This window comes from Tachysurus vachellii, chromosome 7 (genome assembly GCF_030014155.1).
Source record: "Tachysurus vachellii isolate PV-2020 chromosome 7, HZAU_Pvac_v1, whole genome shotgun sequence".
Lineage (NCBI taxonomy): Eukaryota > Metazoa > Chordata > Actinopteri > Siluriformes > Bagridae > Tachysurus > Tachysurus vachellii.
Genome location: NC_083466.1, coordinates 19,555,764 through 19,567,979, shown reverse-complemented (window position 1 = coordinate 19,567,979; position 12,216 = coordinate 19,555,764). Strand labels below are relative to the sequence as shown.

The 12,216-nt window shown below is 40.8% G+C and overlaps 2 protein-coding genes across 2 annotated transcripts; both read right to left on the bottom strand.

The window, feature by feature from the left end:
• Positions 1-1,475: 1,475 nt before the first annotated feature.
• On the bottom strand, positions 1,476-5,079 carry rbm4.2 (RNA binding motif protein 4.2). The gene is made up of 4 exons (XM_060874792.1): positions 5,011-5,079; positions 3,907-4,340; positions 2,792-3,545; positions 1,476-2,570 (listed from the first exon to the last, which is right to left on the bottom strand). The coding sequence occupies exons 2-3, from the start codon at positions 4,316-4,318 to the stop codon at positions 2,809-2,811; spliced, it is 1,149 nt and encodes a 382-aa protein (XP_060730775.1). The 5' UTR covers positions 4,319-4,340; positions 5,011-5,079; the 3' UTR covers positions 1,476-2,570; positions 2,792-2,808.
• A 1,420-nt stretch (positions 5,080-6,499) lies between these two features.
• On the bottom strand, positions 6,500-9,677 carry rbm4.3 (RNA binding motif protein 4.3). The gene is given in 5 exon segments (XM_060874791.1): positions 6,500-7,135; positions 7,442-7,639; positions 7,641-8,089; positions 8,196-8,643; positions 9,555-9,677. Coding segments are annotated over 4 exon segments (1,062 nt in total). The 5' UTR covers positions 8,605-8,643; positions 9,555-9,677; the 3' UTR covers positions 6,500-7,129.
• Positions 9,678-12,216: the final 2,539 nt, after the last annotated feature.

Sequence of the window (12,216 nt, the reverse complement as noted above, 5' to 3'; positions counted from 1 at the left end):
CAGCAGAGGTTCCACATCACATTCCACTCCTTTCAGCCAAGAATGATAATCTGACACAGACACTGAAAAATGGCCAGGTTATTATTCTTTTTAATATTTAACTATCCAGTTTGGTTTGACCTGATGATGACTTCAGATCTGTTCTTGGCTTTTTTCAGGAGTGGCTTTTTCAGCTTTTGTAACCAATCCACCTCAAGGTTTGATGTGTTGTGAATGCTGAGATGCTTTTTTGCTCAGCACAGTAGTAAATCGTGGTATTTGAGTTACTGCCCCTTGTCCTCAGGAAGGCATTTCAGCCAGCAGACCCTATGCTCAGGGGAAGGTTCTTCACACCATTCTTCTGTTGTGTGTGTAATTCTGAAAGTCAAATAAGCCTGTCTGGTACCAACATCCATACCACAAATAAAATCACAGTGACAACACTTTTTCCTCATTGATGTTTGATATAAATATTAACTGAAGCATGATATCAGCATGATGTGTGCATTGTACAGTTGTCACAGGAGCAGCTGATCAATCAACTGAATAAATTTACAAGTGTTCCTAATAAAGTGGACCGTGGATACATACAGGCTTATTATTTGATAATGTGCACATTTTAGCTAAACTACATGCACTACAGATGAAAGACTCCCAGGCATCTCACCATTATGGGGGTCATGTGATTGTTTAGGATGTCTCTGTGCTGTAGTATTTTGCTTTCGGTTTGCTCATATAAAGTGAGCTCTATGAGTACATGGTTTGTCTGAAGATTTGGTTCATTCTTTATGGTTTTAGCTTCACAACACGTCTCTTATTCCCACTTGTATAACGTTTGAATGGTCTGTGGATAGAGACTACAGAGCATTTGTGTAGACTGAATGTGTCTGGTGTCATATGCTGTTACAGTAAAAAAAAAAGAACTATAGGAATTAAAATATGACTGTTATTTTGTATTTTCCCAATAAATAACAGATTTATAAAATTATACATGCATAATAATAAATACCGTAATTAATACTGTATATCTGGTCTTCTTTTTCCACTAAATCGCTGTGAAAATATGATTATATTGTGAATCTTTGCACTGAGCAATTAAGCTCATTTGTTTCTGTTCTATTTCTAATTTATCAATTCCCTGCTTTGCCAATAGTTAATTTAATTGAATATTCTGTATGTGTGTCACCCTTATACAGTGTGACTTACATTTATCTCATTTATACAGCTGAGCAACTGAGAGTCAAAAGCCTTGCTGAGGGGCCCAGGAGTTGCAGCATGGTGGCCCTGGGATTCAAACTCATGACCCTCCGATCAGTAGCCCAACACCTTAACCACTGTGCTAGCATGAACTGAAGACTGAACTGGATATAAGGAGATATTAGTTAAAGGAACTAGGATTAGTGTGTTCAACCATAAAAAAAAATTAAAAAAAAATGCGCAGCATGTTTTTGTCACCAGAACCTCTTGGTTTATTTAAAAAAAAGAAAAAAAAAAAAAAGAAAAAAGGATATAAAACACACTTTACTTGACTTCTGGAAAGATCTTACCAAGGCGCCCATTCAGAAATTACACACACCAGCAGTCATAAAGGTGAACTGAACCCTGAGTGACAGCTCAGCACCACATCTTTATATTCATTTACTCAATCTTTACTCATGTAGTCCTTGATCAAATTTTCACCACACACTACCACAGGGCAAACTCTGCACAATTATCAGTTTGCTGAATAATCCAACATTGGCATGCAACGATGCAAAATATCGTTTTGCCAATAGTCTGTAAAGAACAGGATGTCTTTACAGCAAGTGTGCAAAGAGAGAAAATAATCCTCTCTTTACTGTTTCCAATTCATGACTGACTCCATTTTGGATCTAATAACTCATTCCCAATCCCACATAGAGGGAAAATAAATCCAGACTCTTCCAGTTAGTTGATCATCTTACTTGATTTGCCATTAATGTTTCAAGCTCCCTATTTGGGTGCACATTATGAGAGATGAACATGCAAAGAACAAAGGTAACAGGAATGTTTGTTTTGGGCTTCATTTTCTCCATAAAGCTTGTAAAAACACCTAAACATCGTGACGTCAAGAACTGAAACAGATTGTCATCACGTGACATTTAACGCTTGCTAACAAACTAAAAGTAAATATTGATACTGACTGAATTCGAACCCCCAAACAAAGCACGCACTAAAAGTAACTAAATGGTAGATCATATCAGGTCAGAAGCAAGCAGCTATGTTTCTCTGTGTGTGGGAAAACATTAAAATATAGAAGAAATCTGCAAAAACTGAAAAACAAACATGCAAGAAACATTCTTACAAAGATGTGAACAAAAAAAAAAATTATTATAAGAATTTATAATCCTCACTGGGTAATGCAAAAAAAGACCATCTTTACATCTCTAATAAGTCTGATGAAGTTAAACATTCAGAAGCTGAAAGCAACTCAATGGGTGATAATGGGTGCATGTCTTCTCAGTCCTGCTTTCTTCAAATCCAATCCAATCGTGCCTCCAGAAATATTTCTATCGACCAGAGGAAGGTGGAAGGAATGATCGCTAAAAGAAAGTCCTGCTGTTTCAAAGCGCCTGGAAAAACAAAACAAATTGATAAGATACATTTCTCAAACAACCCGTCAGACTTTAGCTACATAACCCGAGAGAAAATCTTTCCCTTTACAACTTTAAACACTTGACGCGTTACATAATCATATTCATTTGCTCTTAAAAACTGTCAGTGTAATGTGCATCGCAATACATCCTTGCGATCAGAACAAAACCACGCTAAGTCACGTCTCCCATTCGCTCACCTTGGCATGCGCGCGGCTTAGTAATCATACCGAGCCCGGTCAGTGGGGGTATCCCTGGCCCGCGACACGCTGTACGAGCTGCTCCTCGTAACCGGGGAAAGACGCGAGCGCTCATACGAGTAGACCTCAGAGCCGACGCCGACTCTTCGGATTGGGCTACGGTCCCGCGAGTAGTACACCGAGGTCACGGAGGACGGTGGCGGTAGAGCGCGTCGGTCATACAGGTCGAAGCTGGAAGGAGCCAATCGCATCCTTGAGAGAGATGAAGAAGAGAGAGGGGGAGGAGGGGGAATGGAGAGACGTCTATCCTCAAGATAGCTAGAAGCAAAAGGCCGAGCCCGATACTTTTCATAGTAATCAAGGCTGTAGCGGTCACGCTCATATGAGGTGGACCTCTCGATGGTTGGATAGACACTCAAAGGTTTGCTGAGGTACCGAGTTTCCCCAGCATACTCTCGTGAAATCCCATAGGTGGGGGTGTAGCTCATTGTTGTGACAGGGGGCAGTGTTGTGGGATAGCTCCGGGTGGGGAATGCCGCAGGGCCTCCGCTGCCATAAGCAGGACCTGCTCTAGGGAAACCCCTGGCACCACGGACTCCCCCCATGTGACCGTCGCCATAGCTACCGTTCTGACCGCGCCTGCAGTCTTTGGACCAGTGACCGGGTTCTCCGCAGACGTAACAGCCGGTTATCTCTCCCATGCCAGGCACAGTGCGGAGGCGACTGGTGGACAGTTGTACATTTATCACCTTGCCTTATGAGAGGAAGAGAACACACGCAAGACATTGTAAAATAAACTTTCGCTATTGCCAACACATCCAAGAGCATGAACAAAACCCAAAGACTCACTGTGGATGTTGCATAGCCTAATCAAAGACTAATCAAGTTTACTCACGCACAGAAGCGTTACATGAATGTAGCAAAACAAAACAAAATAAAAAAAAAGCTCTGACTAATTAGTTAGAAGGTGGAATAAGTTACTGCAACCGGCTAAACTATTGCTTCTCCTTTAGATAGATGGAAGAATTGTATGGCTATTTAACTAGTATGACTAAACAAGAGAAAGTTTAAACTCTGAATAGCACTGGCTGTCTTCGCTTTCTGTGAGAGTTCACCTTGAAAAGTAGAGTTGTTCATCATATTGATGGCCTCCATCGCATCTTCCCTTTGCTCCATGTGTACGAAGGCATAGTCCTTCACAATGTCGCACTCAACCACAGGGCCAAACTCCTCAAACTTGGAGCGCAGCTCCTGATTAGTGCAGCCACTGCTTATGTTGCCTACATGCAGCTTGGTGGTTCCTTTGGGCTTCCCTCGACTCATCTCCACATTCATGGCCTGGCCGTTCAGTTCGTGGTGGTGAAGTTTACGGACTGCCTCCTCAGCTTCCTTTTGGGAATCCATGTGCACAAAGCCAAAGTTTCTCAGCACGTCGCACTCAGCAACTTTGCCATATTGCGAGAAAAGACTGCGCAGGTCTTCTTTGGTCGCACTCGATGAAAGGTTGCCAACAAAGATCTTAACCATCTTTACTGCCGATTTATTGTCCCTGGGTAGAAAGTATAGTTGCGAAATTGACGTTATACAAGTTTCGTTTGAGCGATAAGGTTTAGTTTAGCTTGTTAACGTGTTCATTTTAACCCGAGTCGAATGAACTCGAAGTCAGTCACCTGTCACTGAAACCAATGTTGTTATGATTAACGCCATATGGATAAAAAAAAAAAACACCACCGGCACACTATCTAAAGCCCAAAGCTAGCCAACACGACGGACAAGTTGTACTAGCTTTGTTATTAACGCCGTTATGGAGTCGGTAGTTTTCGGTGTTTATCCGGTGTTCAAACGTCTGAACTTCTCCACACTCACTTTGTAAATAACCGGCCATTTCTACGTCGTTAGCAAACTATTTAAAGTTAAAACCGCTGATTTACGCACTAAACCCTGTATAAAAGCAGGTTTCCCGTCAGTCACTACTCCGTGTTCCTTCCTTTGTAAACTATTTACATCACGCACCGTGTTACCATCCTGAGGCTATAAAAGTTAGCGGTTGCTAGCTAACAGTTAGCTCCTGAGAGACGGAACTTAAACCAGGAGGCGACCGAGAAAAACAGAAACAAGCACAAATATTCTTCTATGCATTGATGAAACACTTTTGTTTTGTTTTCTCATTTGCGCTTTGGAATGAAGAAATACATTCGATACAAACAGACACCTCTTACCGTAGATCCTACTACGAAAGCAACCGCCAAATGAATAAATCACGAAATGGCGTCGCCCGGAAGTCGACAGATCACTTCCGCTATCGACCACGCCCACAAACAGCGCTTTTAACCGTCGGTGAAAAGCACGACAAAACAAAAAGCTGGTTTATTATGAGAACACGATCAGTGATTTATCCTGTCAAATAGTGGGGCGTTTATTTATTATTATTTTTAAATAAATATTAGATAAAATAATAGAATCAACTTGATTAGAGATCAAATTTCTCTTACTATTATTTTTTTCCATAATAAAAATATGGTGGATTTTTCTTAGTCCACTGGAAGGCTGTAAACGCTATTATTATTATTATTAATAATAAATATACATATGTATTTATATTTACATATAAATGTGTGACACTCATTCACGACATTGTGTATGGAGCACTGTGATCCTGTAGAAATGTCTCATTTCACTGTATACTGGAACAGCTGTATATGGTTGAAATGACAATAAAAGCTTCTTAAAAGATAAATGTTGTGGCTAAAAAAAAAGCACAGTACAACTTTTGTTGATTTTTCTTTTTATTATTGTGAAATTTCATGAATTCATCTGAAAAATATATCAAAAGATGTAACCTGCCTGTATTTATTGAACAGTTCTAAAAGAAAACATTCACAAAACTGTTCACAGATCCCTACACCTAAAGTAACATTAAAAAAAAAAATAAAAATACAAATATTTATATATAATATAAAACATGCAGGGCATAAGCTGTAAGGAGGAGCCTCCTCTTGGCACTACCCTGTACTAGATAATAGCCAGCCCTGAGTTGCTGTTACCTGATCTGCCAGCTTTTCTAGTTTTGGTATGGTCATAAGTTACACAAAGTATCTAAGCCAATGCTATACAGTACTATAGTATGTGTGTGTTCAGGTTTCCGAACCCATTACCAGGCATCTTGAGTTTACAATTATATATGTAAAAGGATTTAAAAACAAACTAAACCCACCCTGAAAAAGAAGTATATAATTGCCTTATTGCTTTTCTCTTGTATCTTCTTCCACTTATAACCAAAGACATGCAAGAGTGTTAAAATACACCACAATCAACTTACCTGAGTTTGGGTCGGTCAACATTCAAGCCTTTTAACGGCTGCTTGTGTTTTAAAAGTGCTTAAACTGTGTCAATGAGCAAGTTAACCACACTTCAGGCGTACAGCACTCAGAAGAGAGAATGTTAGACATGGCTGTTAGGCATGTGGAAACAGGGTTTAGAGTTAGAGGGGGATACGAAGGGCACAATTTAATAGCGAGTATCGCTTAACAAGGCGTCAAGAGTGAGATATTGCCATTTCCGCTGCATTCCCAACAGACAGCTAGCAGGGAGGTCTAATAGCGTTGCATTTCTCCCACGCACGCTTACGTGACGCATTTATCTTCAAACTGACACACTGGAATAGTTAATTTATTCTTAAAAGAGGAAGACAAAAACAAATCGACGCAATAGAGTCAGACTTTTTATTTTAAAAAAGAAACGATCCCTAAAAAGAGTACATCATCGTAGAGGAGATGCCATTCTGACTAAATTTCAATCTAAAAGGAAAAACCTCAACTGAACAGTAGTCGCAATTATTGCTGATCTATTAAATGTTTAGATCGCAAGGCGCACGTGTGTACCCATTAATTCTAAAGACGTGGCACTTGTTCAAACGTTGTTACAGGGTTGAACAAAAGAGGGAAGGGTTTCAAATAAAACAAAATGTATTGAGCTCACAAAAAGGAAAAAAAAAAAAAAAAAAAAAGTCACAAAATGTACACAAGTTTGAACAAATAACAGCTTTAAGAGTTATCGCTTGACAAGACCTAAAAACTTAGCTTGTCCGTTTGATGCTTTCAGTCCAATAACCTACTGAACTCTATACAGTAAAAAACAAGCCGAACAAATGAGCAAATTACATTTTAACCAAGAGGACGAAACTGAAACGGGTAAAATCATTTTAAGTTTAAAGCGTGAAGTCCGCACTAGAACTCTTCTGATAAGCGAGGCGCAGGCAAACGAAACGCGCTCCGTCAGACGAGGGGCGAATCGCATCATGTGCACCTGGAGACAACGACGACGATCTTGTCGAATAAATTACACCTGAAAAGAGAGCAAACCATATAAGTCAAGTCTAGAAGCCTAGAAGAACCATTTTATGATACTGCACTGATCAAGTCCACTGTGTTATCATATGTACAATGTTGCCTTTTCGTTTTACTTTTACGCGTCTTAACTAGACCACATGGTCAGTTCACTTAAGCCTTAGCATTAAATCACATTAGCTGATACAGCCGCATGTTAAGCATTCCCCGCACGTTACGCATCAATCAACAGCGCGCAACGCAAGTTTAAGTGAAAGAAAGGATCTTGCTTTAGGAAAACACTTTTAAGCCCCTTAGGCCTCACCTTGGGTACACAAGTGCAGAGATTCACTTTAGTATGTATAGCGCGCAGGTGGTGGCGGAGGCACCCTTTCACTGTAGGGGTCCCTGGAACGAGGCGCATTGTACATTGGGTTCCGTGACATGGAAAGAGGGGAGAGACGGGAGCGCTCATATGAATAGCCATTTCCAGCAGGTGCTGGAGGGGCTGGCGGCGCTCTTCCGATGGGACTACGATCGCGGTAAAACGAAGACGGCGGGGGTGGGAGAGGGCGTCGATCATAGGGGTCGAGACTGGAAGGGGGAATTCGCTCCCTCATCATGCCTGAAGGGGGTGGCGGGGGTGGTGGAATGCCGCCCATACGGCGATCCTCAAATGAGGACATGCCATAGGGACGAGCTCGATATTTCTCATAATAATCCACTACCCCATTGCCATCACGGTCACCACCATAGCCACCCCCAGGAAAGGGGGGCCGTCTGGGTGGAGGGGGAGGAGGGGCGGGGGGGTAACCAGGAGGCCCAAAGCGGCCTCGGCCAAAACCAGGAGGGCATGGCTGCGCATGTTCACCAGGGAAACGGGGTGGCCAATAGCCCCCTCTTTCTGGGGGACCATAACCATCCTCATCTCCTCGCGGACGGCTTTTAGAGAGTTGGACGTGAATCCTTTTTCCTGGGAAATAAAGAAATTGGGTTATTACAAAAAAAAAGCAATAAAACTTCTAATTGAGCCTCATCGCACATGGACCTGCACTCAATACACTCATGTTGAGAATTACCTTGGAAATCAGAGTTGTCCAAACCCTTGATGGCATCCATGGCCTCATCAGAGTTGTTCATGTGTATAAATGCAAAATTTTTTATAATAGAACACTCTGTTACTGTTCCGTACTCTTCAAACAGACCTCGGAGTTCATCTTCTGCACCCTTCTCGACATTGGCCACGTGCAGCTTCACCGGGCCCTGGTTTTTTCCGTGACTGGCCTCGACGTTAATGGGGGTCCCGTGTAGCTTGTACAAATGAAGGCTTCGTATGGCCTTTGTAGCGTTCTTGCGATCGTCCATATGAACGAAGGCAAAGTTCTTGATGATGGCACACTCTGTGACGGTTCCATACTGAGCAAACAGGGCTTTGATTTCATCGCTCTCTGCCTGAGGTGGCAGGTTCCCGACGAAGATCTTCACCATTGTTTCGGTGAGTTTTAAGAAAGCAGACCCTGAAACACACTTTGGCAAAAGGATATGGATTAATTAGACATGTATAAAAAAACATGTTCATAGGCTCTGTACCTTCCTTTTTATATTCAAATGAACTTGTTATATTTGCAAACGTACAACTTCATGGTAGAGCTGAAGTTCATCTAAACGCAGTCAAGAGGCTTCCACATAGGCCCCTAATCAGACCTCCACGTCCAATACACGTTACTGAACCAGCTTGTGCACCCAAAACAAACACTTCTATAAGTAATAAAGAAGACAGAACGAAGTACGTTACGAATCCGACTTGGTGCAGGATTCACCATCTGCTTCTAGAACCTTCGTCATACGGCTAGGTTGCTAATGCTAAAATCAACCGGGGCACCATTTCATAAAAAAAACGTCGAGCGCGTAATATAAACGTGCAGAAATGCCACGAGAAAGAATGCGTTAAGGTGAAACATTACAATTGTAGATTATATCCGGATGATTTGAGTAAGAAGGTTCGTTTCGTCACACGGTCGTTAGCGTACAATGAATGGCGGAAAAGCGCGAGGCAGCAACTTAAAATGGCGGCGGCTGTTAGCATGGATGCTAACCGAGAAACCGAGGTTGTCAAAATATTTAAAAACATTTTTCTTTTTTTAAACATGTTGAAAGTGGCTTCGTAGGGAAGCTATTAGAAAGTTAAACTACTCTAGATATCGTTTTACTTAACAGCAATTTCGCACTTTAAAAAAAATAAATAACTTGTCAATATTGCAGGTATCGAAAGTTAGCCAGCAAACTGAAGCTCAAAACAAACTTGAAGAGACAAAATACACTGATATAAGTTTTTTTTTATGAGATATTACCAGAAACTGCACTAAGAGATAGTAGTGTAACTAGTATAACTACTATAAACAACAATTATTGACGTTTTAGACTTAAAAACAACTTACCACTTCCTCCACACCACAATGAGAGGAAACAGGAACAGTTGTCGTCTTAAACTGCTGGTTTTAGTCCCGCCCACTCACACGCTCAGCCAATCAGCATGCGCCTACAGCTACCTGTTGAAATAGTGCGTATCACAGGCGGTACCGTACTATTTAGTAGAGTAGTATATGTTCTGGGCTTTAACATGAATGTACCACATGGTTGTGCTCCTGCTATCCCATTGACATGAGATTTTATACTGTAAATTAACACAAGGCTGAAATTTTATGTTTAGGATTTTTTCAGTACAATTTATTTATAAAGCGCTTTTAACTTTAATTTCCCATAAATTAATATAGAATAATAAAAAGAAAAAAAAGGATAAAAATAAATAAGTGAATATATGCAATTAAAGTTTAAATTAATTAAAAAATATATTAACTTAAAATGTAAAATATTATACTATATATCTATCCCTGTCCCTAACGAGCAAGCCAAAGGCGATGGCGGCAAGGAAAAACTCCCTGAGAGGACATGAGGAAGAAACCTTGAGAGGAACCAGAATCAGAAGGGAACTCCTCCTCATTTGGGTGACACTCTACAGTAAATAATGTCCTAAGGAAGAAAGGTCCTCAAGGAAGAGAACTAGGGAAAGAATTCATTCATTCATTTTCTACCGCTTATCCGAACTACCTCGGGTCACGGGGAGCCTGTGCCTATCTCAGGCGTCATCGGGCATCAAGGCAGGATACACCCTGGACGGAGTGCCAACCCATCACAGGGCGCACACACACACTCTCATTCACTCACGCAATCACGCAATCACACACTACGGACAATTTTCCAGAGATGCCAATCAACCTACCATGCATGTCTTTGGACCGGGGGAGGAAACCGGAGTACCCGGAGGAAACCCCCAAGGCACGGGGAGAACATGCAAACTCCACACACAAGGCGGAGGCGGGAATCGAACCCCGACCCTGGAGGTGTGAGGCGAACGTGCTAACCACTAAGCCCTAGGGAAAGAATTATTGAATTGATTTCAGGCGATATGGTCATACGCTGTTATTTTTATATCCTTTTGTTCTCATAGCTCATGATGATCTGAATTTCTATGATGTATAGCTGTGAAACTGGACTTAATGATAACTTAATGATAAGCTGGGAACAAAAATGTATACCCACAAAAAGTCAATATATATGTATAAACCTTTTAAGGAATTAAAAATAATGGCTCAATTAATTCAAACCCAAGTTATTTGCATTTGGCTACAATTATAAATACTCTAAAATGTGCAGTGTTTTGCATTGTACCCCTGAACTGTGCAGAATGTGTTATTTATTTATTTATTTATTTAATTGTTTATTTATTTATTTATTTTCAAATTCCCTTTAGAGTAAAACAGGATCACCATCCAATTCGATGAAGAGTCTGTAAAATGTAATTTAAAGAAAAACCAATTTCTCTGAGGAAAAAGTAAGGACACCCCCACATTTATTTGTACTTAAAATAGATACAATCACCTACAGGTGTATCACATCAGGTGCAAATTATTTGAACATTGTTACAGAGTATTTTGAGTAGGCTTGACTTATTTAAACCTCAGACATTTAGTTTGTTTGCTCTTAATTGTTGAAGTGAGAGGTATCACCATAGTGCGATCCAAAGAGCTCTCTGAGGCATCAGAAAGAAGATTGTTGATGCGTACGAGTCTGGTAAGGGATATAAACCAATCTCAAACGAATTTGTAATAAGACATTCCACTGTGCAGAAAATCATTTACAAATTGAGAATGTTTAAAACAACTGCTAACATGGCCAGGTCAGGACCTCCAAGCAAAATCACCCCAAGAGCTAACTGCAATATGGTTAAAGTAGTCTCCAAATACCGTAAAATATCATCACAGGACCTACAGCAAGCTCTTGCTACAGCTGAGGTCAAATTGCATGAATCTACAATCAGAAAGAATTTGCACAACTTTAATTATCATGGGAAGTGTGCAAGAAGGGAAAGTTTGCTGTCTAAGAAAAACATGAGGGCAAGACCGAAGGTTGCCAAAGAACACAGAGACAAAGGCCAAGAATTCTGAAATAATGCGCTTTGGACATATGAGTCTAAAATTTTATTTTTTGGACACCATAACAGAGGGCATGTTTGGTGTAAACCAAATACAGCATTTCAGTGAAAGAACCTCATACCAACTGTGAAACATGGAGGTGGAAGTGTTATGGTTTGGGGACGCTTTGCTGCAGCAGGACCTGGCCAGCTCATCATCATAGAATCCAAAGCTAAAACATACCAGTAACCCCACTAAGGACTTGCTAAAAAGTTAAAAACGGAGAATTCTGGAATGGCATTAAAAGCCCCGATCTGAATCGTACTGAAATTCTGTGTGGTGATATGAAACCGACTGTGCATGCAAGAAACACCTCAAATATCCATTAGCTGAAAGAATTCTGCACTGAGGATTAAGGAGAAACTTTCTTCCAGTTCATGTCAGAAACTGGTAGATGGCTACAAGGATTTCTTTGTAAAAGTTAAAGGTTCACTGACTGGTTAAAATGTATGTGAAACAAGACGTGTGACAATTGATTAACAGAATGCCTCCTTATGGCACATATTCGGAGTCTCCGCAGGAGGGAGGGCTTCAGATGGAGAGATAAGAGGTGTGAACTATGAGAGAG